Genomic DNA, 22,295 nt, shown 5'->3' on the forward strand with positions numbered 1-22,295 from the left:
GTTTATGGGGGGCAATGTCAAACTTGAAGCTGCTTATGGGTGGGTTTATGCAATTTAACCATGAATGAATGAGAGCTCCTTTGCATACAGGCCAATTTCTCTGTTCCTAGTGTGATGGGCCGTAGGTGAGACCACGCCCGATTCTCGAATGGCCCATCAAACAAAGCAACTCGAGCCGGCCCTTTTGAAGTTAGAACCTACCATGGGCCTACTTAAGCAAGGGCCACCCGCCAACACAGCAAAGAAAGAGATCTCAAAAAAAAAAAAAGGCAAAGAAAGAATTTGAGTATGCCCTTGCTTAAGTAGAAAGAATTTGCCACTAATACCTCAGTAACATGATGACATCATGTGGCATTGCAAATAGCAAATAGCAATTGCAACGGCAGCCGCACTCCTCGAATTGGTTGATTTTGTTTGTTGGTCCGTGTGGAGAGCTCTCATGTGATTAGTACTGGCCTCGGGCATACAGGTGTAAAGGTGTGTGTACGAGTCTTTTTCCTTGACTCTCTTTCTCTTCTTAATATATTAGTACACAGTTTTTCTGTGTGTTAAAAAAAATTGATTGATTTTTTCGAGATAGCAAGTAAGATAACTAGCTTTGGCATACATTCGAAACCAAGCCGAATTTCTTCCAACCCACAAGCCTAAATGCCTAATGCACACCAAGTCATCGTCGGGATCGGAAGTTATTGGAACGTAAACTAGGGATTCAGTATATGCATTTTGCTTCTTCAAAAGTTTTTTTTGGGCGTTGTTTCTTCAAAAGTTTATGCATTTCGCGAAGAAAGGATTCAGTATATGCGACTTCCTATGTCTAAGATTAAATAAGCTGTATTTTGTTTCATTAGGACAAGCATTTGAGAAACAATTACTCTATTAGTGTATAACGATGTGATACAAAATTTTTGCTATATTTGTATTCAAAGTTTGTGCTTATGACTAAAATTTCGTATAAGAAAATGACATATTAATAGAGTAACTGTTGTTAGTACAATGACTAAGGAGAAGGATCCTAATTATCATCCAAAGCCATGTCATGATTTATTCCTCGTTACTCAAAATGATTTTAAGGCGAGACTCCTAGGTGATGATATGTGTTAACGCCCATTTTTTTTAACGTGCATGCGAACTAAAAGGTCCTCTCGTGTTGGACCCAAAATGCAACAGGTGCCGATGGCAAATACTCCCTCTGTCCTAACATAAAGACATCCTGAGTTTGGTTAAAGTCAAACTATGTAAAGTTTGACCAAGTTTATAGAGCTTATCAAATAAGTAAAATATCAAAATATATTTCATAATGAATCTAATGGTGTAAACTGAATGTTGTGATTATTATTTTTATTTTTTCATAAATTTGATCAAACTTTACACAGTTTGACTTTTGCTGAACTCAGGATGCCGTGTATTTTAGGAGAGAGAGAGAGGGAGTAGGACTATCAAGTGAAAATCTGATTTTTTGGAAATAGGCTCATCAAAAGAGAATGGAGGGAATAAGTTCTAGACTTGGCAGGGTTGTTCGTAATTTTTTGAATCTATTTTATGAAGATAAAAATGCAATCTATTAGGTAGGATGCGCATGTGTTAGGCTCTGTTTGGGAGGAAGGGGCTAAACTTTAGCCCAGGACTAAACTTTAGCCCCTCAAATAGAGTGCTAAACTGTAGCACTGTAAGGTGTTTGGGTGGGGGGCTAAATTTTAGCACTTTTGTTGCTAAAAGACTCTTTTACCCTCATTTGCCTCCTCTCCTTTACCCCTCCTCATCTTCCTGCTCAACTCCAATCGATCAAGCACGGCAGCCACATCCTCCTCTCAGTTCTAGCAGGCAGCAGAGGATGGTGGAGGAGGCCGAGTCCAAGGCGGGGTCGGCCGGCGGCCCGTGCACCGCGGGGTCGGCCGGCGAGGAGGTTCCGCCACCGCCTCCGGACCCCTACGGCCGACCGCCCGCCGCCGACCCCTACGGTCACCCCCCGCCCCCCTCCGCGTACGGCACGGGTGGGGGCTACGGCACCGGCGGCGGCGGCGGGTACGGCAACGTCGTCCATGTCGGGCACGAGGGCGGTGACGAGAGGCGGCCGCACTACGGTGGTGGCGGCGGCGGGTACGGGGGTGGCGTGGCGGAGTACAGCCACGAGGGCCACCCGCACTACGGCGGTGGTGGCTGTTGGAGGTATGCCCTAGAGGCAATCATAGAGATGATGATATTCCATTTGTATCCATGATTTGTATATTGTGTTCATTGAATATCCATTGAAGGCTACTTGAATTGATTTGCAATTATGTGAATTGTATGTGAAACTCTTTACTTGTATGGTTATTCTAAAGTTGTCCCTAGTCGGAGTTCATGTGAGGACACACATGAATATTAGACTAGCACATGTATTAGTTGATGACTATGTTTCACAAGTCATGGACATGGAGATGTTGAACTAATAATGTGGACACATGTGGAGACATGTGCTAGGACTGACCCAACACGAGAAGTGGTTCTCTCTTTAAACAACATATACGCTTTGTCCTTAGACCTGAGATTGTCGCATGTATTCTAGATGTGGATCGACCTACTTAGGGGCTATCAAACGCTACGCCGTAACAAGGTAGTTATAAAGGTAGCTTTCGGGTTTGTCAAGAAGCATGCTATGAGACATGGTCAATCAAGATGGAATTTGCCCCTCTCTGATTGAGAGTGATATCTCTGGGCCCCTCGAGTGATCGGATCCAAAAATGCATGGCCATGCTACGTACGGTTAAGAGTTAACCTACAAAGGGATTCCGAATCACAGGATCGAGAAAGAGCGGTCGGCTTGAAGCTAGACCAAATATCGTGAGGCAAAGGGAATAGCATGTATATTATGTTGTGATGGTTCGTCTGATATGATCTTCGTGTGCGTATAGGAGTTGGCACGTCTTGCTAGAGGCCGCTACCGACTATTGGGCCGAGTAGGAGTACTCGGGCCATGTCTATACGTATCCAAACCCATAGGGTCACAAACTTAAGGGGCTGGAAGCCCAATTCGGATCAGATCCGAGTTGGATTAGGTTTAGAAGTACTAATGGGCCTCGGATCCAGAGGCCCGTCAGGAACCTCTATAAATAGAGGGGTAGGGGCACCCTAGGGTTTACACCTTTTTGGCGAAACACACCTGCCGCGCCTCCCACGCCCTCGCCTGTTGCAACTCGCGGATCTAGCAGTCCGGCTTGCGACGCTTCCTCCCTGCACGTGTGGATACCTTGGAGGTGTTGCGCCTGCAGCACTTGGACGAGCCGCCGACGAGCCACGACGAGCCGACGACGAGCCGCGGCACCGGAGGCGATCTTGCTGCACGTGGACGAGCTGCTGAGGAGCTGCTGGACGTGATCGACTACGTACGACTACGTTGATCGACTACGTACGACTACATGATCGTCTTCACTGCATCGACGCATATCTACATCTTCCGCACCAGTAGTGCGTCGAGTGGTAATCCCGTGATCCTTATACGGCAGTTCTTCCTGGTTATACGCGGTAGAATTTTTGAATTGCGCTAGTGTAGCCTACCTCGTATCCCAACAGTGGTATCAAGAGCCGTAGCTGCTTAGTTTTGGATTTGGGATGTGTGCATATGGAGATATGCGAGTTTTCCATTTGATCTATGTCCTGGTTTCGTGCCCTTGCTGCAATGGTAGTGTAACGACATACTCCTACCGGTCGGTTTCCGCCATCGGAGTTAAGTGATACACGTAAATCCAGTTGCAGTGAGCGAAGATCAATATGATTAGTCGAATCGAAATCCAGGGTCATACGCCAGGCGCATTAGATGTGCAATAGTAGATGGGATCTACTACCGGGGTCGGGATTTTTGCCGTATGCGTATGCTTCGGTAAATCAGCCGTAACTTTTCGGTACGATCTCGGATCGGGGCGAATTTTATATGAAAATTGATCTACAGAAAAAGTTACACATAAAATTCAACCGCTTCGCCGTTTTCGGCGAAATTATATTTCCCAAATTCGGCTTGGAAGATGGAGTTTCGGGCCTCCGAAGTTTGGAACGTTAGGGCGCCTAACTCTGTTTTGCAGGATGTATGTATGTATCTTGTGATCAGTATGGCCCCCTTGTGTATGTGATGCATGTGTGTAACTCATTCGTGACCTGCGTGTCGCGCGTACGGCAACACGGCAAGAGCCATATGTGTTGTCACTTTATTATATTTAATGGTCTACGTACCAATCTGTGATGATCCAAGCAACTATGTAATCTTCATTACTAGATTCTTTACTAGCTATTAGGTGTAATAGCATGTTCTAGTTCTTGGAGGACTCATCACCAGGAGGATGGCGCACATGGAACATGGAGATGGAGATCACCATGGTGAACAGGTTCTATGGAGATGGAGATCACCATATGAAAACGGGCCATACTGTGTCACAACTGTGTGAATGCTATTCTGTTTATGTTTTACTTTCTGCATGCTGTGATGTTAGAAGTAGAACGATCCCTCACAATGTTTAAGTTAGTATGCCCTCCCAACTAAAACTTGCACCGTCCCATGTCTTGTACAATTAGTGGTGGGTCTATGAAATTAGGGTGCCACTAGTTTTCCTTGACTAGACGGGTTTGTGTCGGACACTTACACGCATAAGGGTTGGTTTGCTTAACAAGGTTATCTTAACGGTTAAGGACTTTGGGGCATAAAGGTTGGGCGCCGAGACATAGAGATGTCACCCAACAACAGGAGTCATATGTGATATGATTAGCAAAAGTTGCTTACCGATCTACCTCATTTGCTAGCGGTGATGCTAAAGCTCACTAGTAGACTTGTTAGTTGTGGATCTTGAATCACTAAGTTTCAATAGAGGGATATTGATTTTAGTGGGAGTAGATTCTGTTAAAATAGTTTAATGTAATTTGCTCTATCATGGATACGTTTGTCTTAGTATATTTTGCATTACTTTTGTTGTAGATTAAATGGCACCTAGCAACACCACCACATCGTTTGCTTTGCGTTTGGTCCTTGAGAAGGACAAGTTGAATGGAACAAACTACTCGGATTGGATCCGTAACCTGAGAATTGTTCTCGGGGCCGATAAAAAGGAAGATGTTCTAGACACCCCACTACCACCAGTACCTGCTGATGATGCATCTGCTGCCGTTAAGGCTGCTTACAAGAAGGCATTTGATGCTAATCTTGAGGTAAGTTGCCTTATGCTTGCTTGCATGGAACCCGAGCTGCAGATGCAGTTCGAAACAAATCATGAGGCACACGATATGATCGTGGCGCTCAAGGACATGTTCCAGACACAGGCTAGGACCGAAAGGTTCAATGTGTCCAAAGCCTTTCTGGAGTGCAAGTTAGCAGAAGGCGCAGCAGTAGGACCACATGTAATCAAGATGGTTGGTTACACTCAGCGATTGGAGAAGCTGGGCTTCCCAATGGGCAAAGAGTTGGCCACTGACTTCATTCTTTCATCTCTTCCGCCTAGCTATGGGAACTTCATCTCGAACTACCATATGCATGGGACAGAGAAGGGTTTGAATGAACTGTGTGGTATGCTCAAGACAACAGAGGTAGACATCAAGAAAAGCGCTAGTACTAGCCATGTGATAGCTATACAGAACAAGCCTAGTTTTAAGAAGAAGGGCAATTCTTGGAAGAAGAAGGGCAAGGCTGGAACGTCCAAGCCAAACCCAGCGCCCAAGGTTAAAGCTGGACCTGGACCTGCTCCAGACAAAGAGTGCTTTTACTGTCATGAACTTGGTCACTGGAAGAGAAACTGCAAGCAGTACCTAGCTTCGTTGAAGAATGGCGGAAGTAAGAGTACTTCTACCTCAGGTACGCTTGTTATTAATGTTATAGAGAACATATTTCTCGCTGATACAATTATTAATTCTTGGGTATTTGATATCGGATCGGTTGCTCATATTTGCAATTCGATGCAGGGAATGATAAGAAGTAGAAGCGTGGAAAGAGGAGAAGTTGATTTCCGCGTGGGCAATAATGCAAGAGTTGTTGTGTTGACCGTTGGGACGATGCAACTCCACCTCCCGTCAGGATTTATTATGGAGTTGAATAATTGTTATTTTGTTCCTAATTTAAGTCGAAATATTTTGTCTCCTTCATGCTTGATGAAGGATGGTTATTCATTTGCGAGTGAAAACAATGGTTGTGTGATCTCTAAGAATAATATGTTGATGGCTTTTGCACCCATTGTGAATGGATTATTTATTTTAAATCTTGATGGTTCACCTGTCTGTAATGTAAGTGCTAAAAGGCCTCGGCCTAATGATTTGAGTCCTACCTACTTGTGGCATTGTCGTTTGGGTCATATAAGTGAAAAACGCATGAAGAAGCTCCATTCTGATGGACTTCTAACTTCGTTTGATTTTGAATCATACGAGACATGTGAGGCTTGCTTGCTAGGCAAGATGACCAAGACGCCTTTCACAGGATTTCCTGAGAGAGCAGTAGACTTGTTGGAACTCGTACATAGTGATGTATGCGGACCAATGAGCACGACGGCTAGAGGAGGATTCCAATACTTCATAACTTTCACTGATGATTTTAGTAGATATAGCTATGTCTACTTGATGAGGCACAAGTCTGAAACCTTTGAAAAGTTCAAGGAATTTCAGAATGAAGTTGAAAATCAGCGTGGCAAGAAAATTAAGGCCTTACGATCTGATCGTGGAGGCGAGTATTTGAGCCATGAGTTTAGCAATCATCTAAAGAGTTGCGGAATTGTTCCACAACTTACGCCGCCTGGAACACCTCAGAGAAACGGTGTGTCCGAGCGACGTAATCGAACTTTGTTAGACATGGTTCGATCAATGATGAGCCAGTCGGACCTACCGTTGTCATTTTGGGGATACGCTCTAGAAACAACAGCTTTCACACTTAATAGGGTACCATCTAAATCCGTAGTTAAGACACCATATGAGATATGGACTGGAAAGGTTCCTAGTTTGTCTTTTCTAAAGATTTGGGGATGTGAAGTGTTTGTCAAGCGACTTCAGTCGGACAAGATCACATCCAAGTCGAATAAGTGCATTTTCGTGGGATATCCAAAGGAAACTTTGGGATATTATTTCTACAACTGAACAGAGGGCAAAGTGTTTGTCGCTCGGAATGGGCTTTTCCTAGAGAAAGAGTTTCTCAAAGGAGAAAAGAGTGGAAAGACAGTGCATCTTGAAGAAGTTCAAGATGAGCCGATTGGGCAAGAATCAACGAGTGATGCTAACGTAGCAGAACAAGTTGAGATACCCATGGCAAGAGAAGCACTGCCACAACCACGAAGGTCGGCAAGGCTCCGCGAAATGCGGGAAATATTATTGTTGGACAATGATGAGCTTGCGACATATGCAGAAGCAATGATGGACCCAGACTCCGAAAAATGGCAGAGTGCCATGCAATCCGAAATAGAGTCCATGGGAGACAATCAAGTTTGGAACTTGGTTGACCCGCCTGATGGTGTTAAAGCCATAGAGTGCAAGTGGATCTATAAGAAGAAAAAGGACATGGATGGAAATATTCACATCTATAAAGCACGACTTGTCGCAAAAGGTTTTCGACAAGTTCAAGGAGTTGACTACAATGAGACCTTCTCGCCCGTAGTGATGCTTAAGTCCATTCGGATTATTCTAGCTATAGCTGCATATTTCGATTATGAGATATGGCAGATGGATGTCAAGACAGCTTTCCTGAATGGAAACCTAGCTGAGGACGTGTATATGATACAGCCCGAGGGTTTTGTCGATCCGAAAAATGCTGGAAAGGTATGCAAGCTTCAGAGATCCATTGATGGGTTGAAGCAAGCATCTAGGAGTTGGAACATTCGTTTTGATGAAGTGGTCAAAGGGTTTGACTTCACCAAGAACGAAGAAGAGTCTTGTGTTTACAAGAAGGTTAGTGGGAGCTCTGTAGTATTTCTAATCTTATATGTGGATGACATATTACTGATTGGAAATAACATTCCTATGCTTGAGTCCGTAAAGACTTCACTGAAAAATAGTTTTTCGATGAAGGACTTAGGGGAAGCGGCATATATTCTGGGCATTAAGATCTATAGAGATAGATCGAGAAGGCTTATAGGATTAAGCCAAGATACTTACATTGACAAAGTGTTGAAGCGGTTCAGCATGGAAGAGGCAAAGAAAGGGTTCTTGCCTATGTCACATGGCATACATCTCAGCAAGACTCAGTGTCCTTCGACTGCTGATGAGCGGGATCGCATGAGTAGAGTGCCATATGCCTCGGCTATTGGATCTATCATGTATGCAATGATAAGTACTCGCCCAGATGTTTCATATGCGCTAAGTATGACAAGCAGACACCAATCTGATCCAGGTGAGAGTCAGTGGACAGCGGTGAAAAACATTCTTAAGTACTTGAGAAGGACTAAAGATATGTTCCTCGTCTATGGAGGTGAGGAGGAGCTCGTTGTAACAGGTTACACCGATGCTAGTTTCCAAACCGACAGAGATGATTCAAAGTCACAATCAGGATTTGTGTTCACGCTAAATGGTGGTGCTGTTAGTTGGAAGAGTTCCAAGCAGGAGACGGTGGCTGATTCTACGACAGAAGCTGAGTACATCGCGGCTTCGGAAGCCGCGAAGGAAGGTGTTTGGATAAGGAATTTCCTCATTGAGCTTGGTGTATTCCCGAATGCGTCCAGCCCATTGAATCTCTACTGTGATAACAATGGGGCAATTGCGCAAGCAAAGGAGCCAAGGAACCACCAGAAGAACAAACACATAATGCGGCGATATCATCTCATTCGAGACTTCGTTAACCGGGGTGAGATCAAGATATGCAAAATACACACAGATCTGAACATTTCTGATCCGTTGACAAAACCACTCCCGCAGGCTAAGCATGATGCGCATGTAAGAGCTATGGGTATTAGGTACCTTCTAGATTGACTCTAGTGCAAGTGGGAGACTGTTGGAGGTATGCCCTAGAGGCAATCATAGAGATGATGATATTCCATTTGTATCCATGATTTGTATATTGTGTTCATGGAATATCCATTGAAGGCTACTTGAATTGATTTGCAATTATGTGAATTGTATGTGAAACTCTTTACTTGTATGGTTATTCTAAAGTTGTCCCTAGTCGGAGTTCATGTGAGGACACACATGAATATTAGACTAGCACATGTATTAGTTGATGACTATGTTTCACAAGTCATGGACATGGAGATGTTGAACTAATAATGTGGACACATGTGGAGACATGTGCTAGGACTGACCCAACACGAGAAGTGGTTCTCTCTTTAAACATTATATACGCTTTGTCCTTAGACCTGAGATTGTCGCATGTATTCTAGATGTGGATCGACCTACTTAGGGGCTATCAAACGCTACGCCGTAACAAGGTAGTTATAAAGGTAGCTTTCGAGTTTGTCAAGAAGCATGCTATGAGACATGGTCAATCAAGATGGAATTTGCCCCTCTCTGATTGAGAGTGATATCTCTGGGCCCCTCGAGTGATCGGATCCAAAAATGCATGGCCATTCTACGTACGGTTAAGAGTTAACCTACAAAGGGATTTCGAATCACAGGATCGAGAAAGAGCGGTCGGCTTGAAGCTAGACCAAATATCGTGAGGCAAAGGGAATAGCATGTATATTATGTTGTGATGGTTCGTCTGATATGATCTTCGTGTGCGTATAGGAGTTGGCACGTCTTGCTAGAGGCCGCTACCGACTATTGGGCCGAGTAGGAGTACTCGGGCCATGTCTATACGTATCCGAACCCATAGGGTCACACACTTAAGGGGCTGGAAGCCCAATTCGAATCAGATCCGAGTTGGATTAGGTTTAGAAGTACTAATGGGCCTCGGATCCAGAGGCCCGTCAGGAACCTCTATAAATAGAGGGGTGGGGGCGCCCTAGGGTTTACACCTTTTTGGCGAAACACACCTGCCGCGCCTCCCACGCCCTCGCCTGTTGCAACTCGCGGATCTAGCAGTCCGGCTTGCGACGCTTCCTCCCTGCACGTGTGGATACCTTGGAGGTGTTGCGCCTGCAGCACTTGGATGAGCCGCCGACGAGCCACGACGAGCCGACGACGAGCCGCGGCACCGGAGGCGATCTTGCTGCACGTGGACGAGCTGCTGAGGAGCTGCTGGACGTGATCGACTACGTACGACTACGTTGATCGACTACGTACGACTACATGATCGTCTTCACTGCATCGACGCATATCTACATCTTCCGCACCAGTAGTGCGTCGAGTGGTAATCTCGTGATCCTTATACGGCAGTTTTTCCTGGTTATACGCGGTAGAATTTTTGAATTGCGCTAGTGTAGCCTACCTCGTATCCCAACAGTGGCAGCGGGTACGGGGGTAGAGGGTCTGAGTACGGCCACCACGAGACCCGCCCGGACCACGCGCGGCGGGGGGTGCCGCCAGTGAGGCAGCAGACGTACAGGATCTACTGCAAGGCTGGGGAGGACCAGTTCAGCCTCGCCACCCGCGACGGCAAGGTCTGCTTCGATGGCAAGGTTTACCTTGCGGGGAGAGAGAGAGAGTGAGGGGAGGAGGTGGCGGGACTGGCGGGAGATGGTGGGACCGGTGAGTGAGGCGGCGGTGGTGGGGTGCCGTGCGGCGGGATCCGACGGAGAGGAGTGAGAGGGAGGAGAGAGAGGGGCAAGGAGAGGAATTTTGGATAATGGGGACCACTTTTAGCCCCTTTAGTTCATTTTAGCACCCCTTGAGGGGCTAATGAATTATGGGGGGCTAAAATTTAGCCCCTCCATTTTAGCCTAGGTGTTTGGATGAGAAGGGCTAAAATCTAGTTAAAATGGGGAGGCTAAAAATTAGCACCCCTCCCAAACACCCTCTTAATATGGGTTGAGATGCGTGCATGTATTTTGGCGCCTTCACCGTGTTTAGAAAAATAATGTTTGACCGGTGTCTTTCTAGTACGACAAACATTAGCCTATCGGTAAGCAACTTGTAATTACACAAGTGTTAGTCGTTTGAGTTTCAAAAAAAAAAGTTTTAGTCGTTTGCAGGAAAGGGCGCGGCATCGATTTCACGAGATCCCGTCTTCTTTTGGTTCGTTTTCCTTATTAGATTCTGCCAAGTTGCGAAAAAACTGTTCGATGCCCGTGAACCGTCGTACTGTGTCTTCTCTTTTGGAAATTGTGATGCGTACGTATAATCAAGTGGAAAGGGCCTTTGACCATCTATCCCATTCTCAAAGAAAAGAGCCTGTGAATAATTTCCTGCAAAAAGGAAAAATATATGTCCTCAGAGAACCTATGCCATTTTTCGAAAAAAGAACAGAGCAAAAATTAAGAGCAGTGCAAAATTTAGATGATACTCCTATATATCTGTAGTTTCAGTTCATGCACCCTTTAGACAAATAGCTAGCTGTTTATGACACAGTGTTATATTCTATATTACATGTCTCACTGTTTTTTCATCCCTCCAAAATCAGGTGCAAAATAAGATTAAGAATCTGATGCGCTATTAATAATTTCCCATGGTGCAGTTCCTGTTCAATGGTAAGCGACAGATAAAAAAAAGAATGGAGGGAGTACATTCGTACTGTAATAAAAAAAAAAGCATGACAGCATAAGTGCCTCTATGTAGATACCTACCTGGCGTTCTCTCCGTGTCTTCATCGGAGCCATCCCTCTCCAATCTGATGAAGAGATTGTTGGTTTTAACCAGGTGTACCTATCAAATGAAGTCAAGGGTGTTAGTGACTTAGTGTAGCGGTCGTGGGCAGGATCCTTCTCCATTTGACAGTACAAGTACGTCAACACATGCTTTTGTACGATCTAGTAAGCGTTAAAAAAATTTCGTGAATAAATTTAAAGCCTACAACAAATCAAAATTACTTGTCTTCATTTTCTTTAATTTATTTATATTCTAACATAGCGACTTGCTTACGTTGATCCGGTTGGGATAGACTTCACCAATTACTCGATATACTTTTCAATCCTTCAATCCCCATTCGTGGTTTTCCTCTTTGCATATCTCAGCCATATGCACTTGACATGTATTTAAGTTGAAACAGCTTGAACTATATGTTTGATGTGGAATAGATATGATTGTCACTTCTTGATCATGGTGTGCATACACTAGTAAATAAATGGGCTTTAGTCCCGGTTGAAAACACGCAAAGATCTCGAATTTCCAGAGACGGACGAAATGGCATTTGCAGGATCGGGTGCGGCGCCCGCCCCAACTTTTCGCAGCTAGAAATAGTTGTTTGCAAGGCGGGCGTCGACCCGGCTCTGCAAATCACATTTCTAGGGGCGGGTGTGGGGGTGACCCGCCCTGAAAACTGATTAAAAAAGAAAAATCCAAGTGGGGCTAGGGTCGCCGCTCCCCTGGGAGGCCCGTCGCGCAAGGGCCTCGGCCGCGCCGCGGGGCGCTGCTGGGGCGCCGCTTGGGCTAGCTGGGGGAGGCGCCGCCTCTCCCCCATGGGGCCCACCGCACCGTCGGGCGCTGTTGGGGCACCGCTGAGAGCCAACCGGGGAGCCGCCGCTATTCCCCCATGGGGCCTGCCGTGTCGAGGACTCAGCGGAGCAGCCACCTCTGCCCGCGCCGAGGTCCAGACTGGGCTCATGTCACAAGCCGCCTCCAGGCCGGCCTGGCCCCTAGCCGCCTGCCGCCGCACCCCGAAGGCCACCATCCCACTCGCCTCTGTGAAAGGATAAGGAGACCAAGCGAGGGAAGGAGGGAGAGGGGGTGAAAAGAGGAAAGGATGGAAGAAGATAAGGCGGAGGGGTGCGGGAGAACAGATAAAGGTAGAGGGGAGTGTGCATGCATGTGGGTTGGAGCAAAATTTTTGGATGGATTGGGTGGGCTTTATCTCCAGGGGTGGGCGTTTAGGTAGTCCATTGCTGCACATAGGTTTCCAGAGTCGAACCATAGGGTCACCCATTCCTGGAAATAGAACAGGTGACTCTATGGTCCAACCCTAGAAATGACCATTTCTAGGAGCGGCTCATGCACCTACCCATTTTTGGAAATGAATATGCCGTCCGCCCCTGGTAGTGCATTTCCAGAGGCAGGGGGCAATTGCTACAGTAGCCACCCTCAATTAATAGGGGTGGATGACATTTCATCCACCCCTGAAATGGGACTAACAAATCGGGACTAAGTCCCCATCTTTAGTCTCGGTTCTTTTACCTAGGACTAATGATAACCATCCTGGGACTAAGCCTCACCTTTAGTCCCCAGTTTGTATTACCAACTGGGACTAAAAGGTTTTGCGTCAAAAAAATATTAGAAATTCCCGGGAAGCTCATGCAATTTATGCGATTTTTACGCGATCTTTCACAAGTTACGTGATTTTTCACGCGAAATATGCGTGTGCGCGGTGCGTGGGATTCGAGCCCACGAACTCAAGCCTTGCGTGATCCTTTCTTACCATTTCACCTACACAGCACATGTGATGAGTAAGATATGCTTTCCTTTTGAAGTAATCTATGGAGACCCTTTTAATCCTAGTTTGTAACACAAACTGGGACTAAAGGTGAGACTTTAGTCGCGGTTTGTGTTACAAACCGGGACTAAAGGGGTGAGAGGTTTTAGTCCGGGTTTGTAACACAAACCGGGACTAAAGCCTCATCTTTGGTCCAGGTTTGTGTTACAAACCGGGACTAAAGGGGTCTCCACGGAATACGAAATTTAGACCCGGGACTAAATCCTTTTCGGATCCAATTCGTTCCGAGATTTTTGTGGAGGATAAAGATCATTTCTCTACCAGTGATAGTGACATATATCATGTGTGTATACCTCGAGTTCGTTTTTTCAGTTATAATGACAATTATAAGCATATATAGAGAAGTACTTGGAATATTTTTTTAACAATGATGAAATTTAAATTCAGATTTAATTAGGTGTTATAGCTTTCCTTGCTTTTAATAATGGTGGATGTGGGTAATTTAGGTTACTTGAGATTATTTTTTATAATGGCATGTCTTTTCTTAAAAGAACCGGATGGGAGAGTTGCCGATTATATTAAAAAGAAGTTAAAGTCTAATCCGGACAAAAGAACCAATGAAAACAACAACACCAATGGGTTGGATTGGGATATTAGCACGCTATGCACAACGTCAAACATACTACTCAAAGACAATAGATAATGCCGAATTGTTGGATTGGGACCGATGCATGCCAAACTCAACTCATCTAAAAATTAACTCTGGTTAGTTGGATTTGGAATTTGACATGAGCTGCACAGCGTTGTTGCTATATTCAACTCAAACCTCAGCTCAAATCCGCATCGAAGCACACCGATGCCCCATTTGGGACCGTGGTGACCGCACGGTGTGGCGAGGGGCCGCGGCTAATCCCGCCGAACGGGCCACGGCCACCGCGCGGTACCGTACCGTGAAGGCCCGTCGCCCACCTTAAGATGCCTAGCGTCGAAACGCGCCTCGCCCCCCGCGGTACACGATTAATCGACGCAGTTTTCACCAGTGCCGTCTCATTCCCCTTCCTCTCGCACGCTTGAAAGCCAGTGCCGGTGGCCGGAGGTCACGCCGCCACCACCTCCCAGGCTCCAGCTTCTTCAACTCCAGTGCTTGAGCAGCGGGCAGCAGGCAGGGAGGGAGGGAGGCGTGGCACGGCGGGCGGCGGCTGGGGGGCGTGGCGCAGGCAGCAGCAGCAGAGCAAAGTAGAGAGCAGTGGCTGAGACGACAGCCAGCAGGTAGCAGGCGTGGCGCAGAGCAGCAGGGAGATGGCCGGTGCATGCCTGAGCGGAGGCCTGCAGAACTTCCCCTCCTCATTCAGCAACTACCTTCGTGGATGCGGATTATTTGTAAAATGAGTTCACAACTGAACGAAGCTTTAATTGCGAGTAATTGACTGGGGATTCAATGGAGATAATGAATTTTGCCCAAGGGTGGACGGTAGCTTTGAGGTCAGAAAAGAGCAACACCGGGAAGAAACCACACGAGGGAGAAGATAAGCCTCGAGTTATAAAAAAACAAAGAAAAAGAAAAAAATAGAGAGATGCCATGTGAGATCATAAATAATTATTTTATTAAAATTTGTGTTTTCTAAACTTCAAGAACATTGACAAAATCATCTTCAGCTCGTACTTATGAATTAAATTTGCTATCATCAGTCACAGGAACATACAAGTCATTTTACAATCAAAATAGATAATCAACTACAAATAATCACGATTGCCAAACTTCCATCTTGTTCTGCCAGCAGATTCTCAGAAAATCCAGATTCTCAGACATTCGATTCTCAGATAAGCTCAAATAAATGGGGCCAATGATAGAAGCTTCAATAGTACAAACAACCTCACCACACCACCAACTATGCTACCGCCTGGTGACTCCGTACTCTACTATCAACGGCCTTACACCACCAATGCATCAGCACACCACCAACACAACATCACTGGCACCACCTGAATTCCTCTTGTTTTTTTTGTTTTTTCCTTTTCCAAAATGACACCTTGCTGGCAGTTGGTGAGGCAAGGCATGGTGTGAGCATTTAGAGCAACACTAGGAAGGGATGCGACACCACTGGCGTTGTTGTCGCCTGACCAGATTGTTAGGATAAACACCCTGAAGAATGTGCAAGGGAAGAAGGGGTAGATCAATGGACGCTTCCAAGGAAGTAAACAACGCCCGCACGCATCGCCGTCATCGGTTTGTAACACAGACAAGGCATTCCCCACTACTCCTAATCCCTATGCTCAGCTCTGGCCAAGCTGTCCCACGCTGAGCCATAGAACACGCCACCTCCATTGATGCTGGACGCTGGTGATGAACATGGGTGTCCCCGCTACCACGAGACGGCACCATATGTGACACAAGCATCCCCACAATGCACGTTAGCAAGGAGCTAGGAAGAGCCGTGGGCACTCACACCAGGTTTCCATCGCCCCTCATGCCGCTAGGGTCGCAAGGTATGCCGACGCGTGAATGTCCTCTGAGCGGCTACCATCAACGTAGGGGCCGGCGCCTACCGCAAGGTGGTGCCATCACCGCACCACCCTGGGGTCGTGTGCTTCCTGAGAGTCATCACCGCTGTAGTCCTACTCTGAGACCACAAGAAACCCATGCCAATTAGAGCTAGACGGGCACAAGCCAGCCCCAAGCCACCCTAGCCATGACACCACCCACACCCATAGCCACCGCCGCCAACGCAATGCCATGCTCAGCCACAATAGAAGCGCTCAAGGGCATGCTAGATCCCTCTACGGGCTTGTCAGACCTAGCCCCCAAAGCAGCGTAGATCTCACAAGAAGAAAAATGAGGGGAAAGTTTGGAAAGAAGCCCCGTTGAGGCCTTCCTCACACTAGTGCGGGCTTCCAGCCACATGCTTGAGCGGTGGTGAAGAGGTGAAGTGATGAGGACATCATCATGCTGGACACACACGAGTCATGGTCTTTCCCAAGTTACAATTCGTCACCAACTCGATCGTCGCGTTCGTTTCGGATTCAACCAACACTCCTGCACAGTTTCGGCCATATCTCCCTCATACGACATCGAAACAAGACGTTCTTCAATGCGTTGGAATGGGAACGACGATGTCGTTATTTTGGTTCTAGTCCTAGCTCCAGAAGGTTCATGGATCATTATATGTGACCACAACAAGATGCTGCATCACTAGTTTTGGGCCAACTTGGTCTTGTATCGTGCCGGGCCTTAAGCCCAAGTTGTGGGCGCCCCCATCCTGGTCACCCCCAACCTGGTCACCCCCAACCCTAGTTCGCCCCTTTTGTTATAAACTCAGTAGCCACCACCTATGAAACTCAGGTGTTGTATAGTTCTAGTTTTCCTTTGAGAAACTGAGATTGATTCATTGTAACTATGACGACAAGTCCTTTTACAGTGATCCAGGGCCTCTGTTCTTGTTCTCATCGACTGTATTGATTAGTCCTTTTGAATTGAGAGCTTGAACCCTTCTTTACTTCATTCATATTTACAATATCGGATTGCGTGTTTATATTTTCTTGCTTGTGTTCTTCGATTCGCTTGCTGGGAAAGCCTTCTCGGCGAGGTCAATCAAGTTGTGTTTGGTTGATAACCAACAGAGCAGCGGTGTAGCGGTTGTAGGAATTCGAATTGTGTCTGATTAGAAGCCTGGATCGTCAACGTCGAGTCTCTACCAATCCAATTTATCACTACCTTTCGGAAGATCGGGCCAGTGCTACATCAAGTGGTATCAGGATTCCAAGTTACCCGTGAGGTATACTATCGTGTTTCCCCTTTAGATTCAGTTCGTGTCCAACACCTATAGTCCACAAAAAGCCCAAAAATATTTACACTTTCCACTGTCCTATCGCCTTTTTAGCCTTTGCAATTTTCATTTCAGATTCGCTTTGTTGAGTTTGTGTCCGTAGTCGAGTCTTGTTGCTGGTTTAGTGTGTTCGTGGTCGTAGTTTCAACCGCCCGTTGCTGTTTGATTGTTTCCACCACTATCCCATCCACCTTCACCCAAACAACAAGTCGAGCCCCCACATTACTTGACTTGCCCCGCTAGCTGCCTTGTGTGAACTCTCGCCGCGCAATCCCTAGATAGGTTGCAAGCCACATTTTGTCGCCTTTGCATCGCAGCTAGCCCTTCTTGATTCATCTGGCAAATACCTAATTGCTACATACCAGGGACGTTGGTGCCCCAATATTGCTTTCTGAAAAGTTTTGCTCAACCATGATCAGCGTTGGACAGATAGGGATGCTTTGCCCCAGCCGCCGCTGCCTTATCAGCCGCGTTGTGCCTTTCCGAAACCCTAATTCGGGCGACCTTCCTTAAACATTCATAACTTTTCACTCGGAACTCCGATTGAGGTGAATTTTTTTTTCAAATTTTCAGAACGAAAAGTTACATATACGAAGTGGGAGTTTTCAAGCCTCTAAGTTGTTGCACAATTTTCAGCAAACGTGCCTGTTTTTTGTAGACCACATCACACCTTTGTTTAAGGTGCAAATTTTGGTGGTTCCATCTTGTGTGATTTCTATTCAAAGAAAAATATAAAAAAAATAGTTGAGAAAAATAAAAAAGTGGCTTCCTACTTGTCCTGGAGGGAAAATTAGGGAAAATAATTAAAACAATTGCATGAGTTGCTGGTTGCTTGTTCTTTGAGTTCTATCCACCATCGCTCATTCCATCTTGTTGTGGTACGTCGAGGGACACGTCTTAGCCAACAACTGTGACTTGTACTTTGGATACTTATTGAACTTTGCTAATCTGCTTCGGCTATTGTTTTTCCTTGCTACCATATTGTGCCTGCCCAAAGCTCCACATATACTTCTGTCAGTACAGGTTCACCTTGCAACTATTACACCCAAGCTTGACAACAGATTGTACCATCGTGTTGGCTTTGGTAAGAACACTTGCAAGACGGTAGTAAATCATTTGAGATATTGCTTTCCACTCTCACCACCACCCATTAGTTGCTAGTTGATAGGGATAATACTTTTGTGTTGTCTTTTGCTATCTTCTAACCATGTTAGGGAAAGGGAAAGGAGTGGAGTCCCCTTCGGACTTCAATGAGTGTGTGTCCAAGGATGAGTTTACGAAGCTTCTTGTTGACCAGCGCACCTACATCGATGGGAAGTTTGATGACTTGATGCGCAACATTAATATTCTGGTTACCCGGATTGAACATGTTGAGTAACGACCTACCCCAGTGTTGCCACGCCAACCTCCCCTCATGATGGTGGTCTGGAGGATGATGATGATGATATCCTTTTGCTAAAATTAATTTACCATGATTCCTTTTGCTGGTAATGCTGATCCTGAGGCTTATTTAGATTGGGAACTTGCTGTTGAATAAAAATTTAATTCTCATTTAGTTCCTGTTGAGCATAGAGTTAGGCTTGCTACTAGTGAGTTTATTGGTTTTGCTCTCTTTTGGTGAAATGATCTTTGCAATAATAATAATGCCAATGTTGTACCTCAGACTTGGAATGTTTTAAAACAACGTATGGAATCTCATTTTGTTCCTCCTTATTACCAACGTGATTTGCATATGAAACTGCAAACTTTAAAATAAGGTGAAAAAGGAGTAGAAGAATATTATCAGGAATTGCTCATTCGTCTAGCACGTTGTGATATACATGAGGATGATGAAGATACTTGTGCTAGATTCTTTGGTGGTTTGAATCATGATATACATGATATTCTTGATTACAAAGATTGGAACAGGTTCAACCAATTATATCATCTTGCTCTTAAAGCTGAAAGATAAGTACAGGGACGTTGTCAACAACACACTTTCAGGTTCAACCCTGGAAGATCTTTTCTGCAGAAGCGTCCCGATGTCGACAAGCCTAAGGCTTCTGTTGCCCAGCTGCCAGCGACACCGTCTGCTACTACACATGCTGCCGAGGTAAGCAATTTGTCTCCTGTGCAGTCCCAATTGCAGAAGAAAGCTATAGCCCCTGGTGCGTCATTGAACAACTCCAACAAAATTGTGTGCCACCGCTGCAAGGGCATTGGACATGTCATGAAGGACTACCCAAATCGTCGTGCTTACATAGCCACTGCTAATGGAACAGGATATGTAAGTGCTAGTGATGTTGAAGATGAATTGGTTTTTGCTACTAACATTGTTGCAGCTGAAGTGTAAAATGAGGAGGAGGTTGCCATTGATTCTCTGGCTGCCTCGGCGGATTATAAGAGCCTTCTTGTGCAGCGGGTGTTGACTTCCCAACTAGGACATGAGGAAGAGAAGCTCCAATGCTGCAATTTGTTCCACATGTTTCTCATCATCAAGGATTGCCGTGTTCTCACCATTATTGATAGTGGGAGTTGCCACAACTTGATGAGTTTAGATCTGATCGAGAAACTTGATTTGACCACATGTGCGCACCCGCATCCGTACCACTTACAATGGTTCAACAATAGTGGTAAGACAAAGGTAACTAGATCAGCGCACGTGCATTTTTCCATTGGTTCATATAATGACTACGCTGATTTTGATGTTGTACCTATGCAAGCTTGCTCTCTTTTGTTAGGTCGTCCATGGGAATTTGATGTTGATGCTTTACACCATGGCAGAACTAATAAATATACTTTTATGCATCAAAATAGGAATATTACTTTCCTTCCTTTATCTCCTGCGGATATTAGGAAACATCATAACGAGCTTGCTGAAATTGATAACAATGATCATGCATTAGTTCCATCTCATGCTACACATAATGGGCTTAAGTTAAAAGAGGATGTTTATCTTGCCACCACTGCTGCTACTGCTACCTTATGTGATAATCATGATGCACCTTGCTATACTATGCTTTGTTGAGATGTTTGTGTTACTGATAGTTCTATGTCTCGTACTTTGCATCTTGCTGTGCCTAACCTTTTGTAGGAGATTGATGATGGGATGGAGTCGAGGACGACTCCAATTCAAGAAGGGGAGTATGATGAGGACATCGCCATGCTGGACACGCACGAGTCATGGTCTTTCCTAAGTTACAATTCATCACCAACTCGATCGTCGCGTTCTTTGGTTCTGGTCCTAGTTCCAGAAGGTTCGTGGATCATTCTGTGTGACCACGACAAGGTGCTGCGTCACCAGTTTTGGGCCAACTTGGCCTTGTATCGTGTCGGGCCTTAAGCCCAAGTTGTGGGCGCCCCCTTCCTGGTCGCCCCCAACCCTAGTTCGCCCCTTTTGTTATAAACTCAGTAGCCGCCACCTTAGAAACTCGAGTTTTGTTTAGTTCTAGTTTTCCTTTGAGAAACTGAGATTGATTCATTGTAACTGTGGCGACAAGTCCTTTTACAGTGATCCAAGGCCCCTGTTGTTGTTCTCCTTGACTGTGTCGATTAGTCCTTTCGAATTGAGAGCTTGAACCCTTCTTTACTTCATTCATATTTGCAATATCGGATTGCATGTTTATACTTGCTTTGTTCTTCGATTCGTTTGCAGGGAAAGCCTTCTCGACGAGGTCAATCATGTTGTGCTTGGTTGATAACCAACGGAGTAGCGGTGTAGCGGTTGCAGGGATTCGAATCGTGTCTGATTAGAAGTCCAGATCATCAATGTTGAGTCTCCACCAATGGAATTTATCACTACCTTTCGGAAGATCGGACCAACGCTACATCATGAAGGATCAATACGAAGGCCTAGTGGCATCAGGCATGAGCTCCGCCCATATCGCCTATGAGAGGAGCGACATGGTGGCAATCAATGTCTAGATCTTAGCACGAGCATGGGACCAGTTAATGGCATGGGTTGGGCATTACTTTAGGTTATTTTTAGTAATGCAAATTTAGAAGGTTTATTTTGATTATTTTTTATAATATCATAGGAAGTTAATTTAGATGAAGATTTTTGGTTACTTCATGTTATTATTCATATTTGCGGAAGAGGTGGTTGTTTGTAAAAGTTTTTTATGCAAAGACACTCACATACATGCACGCACATTCAGCTCCTACGAACATACGCACGCAACCCTACTCATATGAGCATATCTGAAAGACTAAGCCAATAAATCCTCGAGAGTGACGAAGTCACCACCGGCGTCTCGCTATTGATGAGCACGTCATCTACCACTGAAAGAATAGCGCCGATTAAATTCCGGAATAAACTTAGGAAAATGTGAGCCCTCGTGCTGAGTCGAGGACTCGAACTCAGGTGTGCAGATTCCACCACAAGGAACATTCCAATTCGTGTAATTTGTATACATTTAAGGAGTTAGTTTAGAGTATTTTTATAATGGCAGATGTGTCTATTATTGTCGATGACTACCGGATCGACTATGAATGTTTCTTATTTTTATAAGACCCTTTTAGGATATCCTTTCTTCTACCATGCCTTGTGATGATTAACATATAGGTTCAAAAAGGTGTCGGAGATCAAGGACGCAAGACCACCCTATCGCTTTTTATATCCACAAACCACTATGGGGAACGTGATATATCCTAAAGAATGCAGTAGTCCTTGTTGAATTATATGGGTTCGACTCATTAATAGTTTCAAGAAAATATCAGAGGCCCATTAATACAGTTTGCTAATGGATTCTATAAAACTTGAGCCATTAGGGCACGATCAACAGTTTAAACAGCTGCTGTCTATTTGACTTGCCATGTCATACATAGACGACAATGCGGACAACTTATATAATGATTTACCTATCTGCAAATTGTTTAATGTAAATATATATGCATGATCAAACATGAATAAGATCCTAGTATATCATTTTGTTGCTTCTTTGATACACCATGTTCACAATGTTTACTAAACTTCACAGAATGACACTAGCGAAGAAAAAATCAGTTTCATATCCATAAGAAATACAAAATAGAAAAAGAGCCATGAGTGATGAATTGTCACTCTTGATAGGAAGCAGCGAGCCCATGACGTCTTCAGTGACGTCTCC

The 22,295-nt window shown here is 45.2% G+C and overlaps 1 protein-coding gene across 1 annotated transcript; it reads left to right on the top strand.

Annotated features, from left to right (window-relative positions):
* The first annotated feature begins 1,831 nt into the window (after positions 1 to 1,831).
* Positions 1,832 to 19,540, top strand: LOC105913981 (splicing factor, proline- and glutamine-rich-like). Its single transcript, XM_012844524.1, has 5 exons — positions 1,832 to 2,166; positions 10,307 to 10,481; positions 11,477 to 11,489; positions 18,423 to 18,559; positions 19,220 to 19,540. Exons 1-5 carry the CDS (start codon positions 1,832 to 1,834, stop codon positions 19,538 to 19,540), a joined length of 981 nt encoding a protein of 326 aa, XP_012699978.1.
* The last annotated feature ends 2,755 nt before the right edge of the window (positions 19,541 to 22,295 follow it).

The sequence above is a fragment of the Setaria italica genome, chromosome III (genome assembly GCF_000263155.2).
Source record: "Setaria italica strain Yugu1 chromosome III, Setaria_italica_v2.0, whole genome shotgun sequence".
In the NCBI taxonomy this organism is placed as follows: Eukaryota; Viridiplantae; Streptophyta; class Magnoliopsida; order Poales; family Poaceae; genus Setaria; species Setaria italica.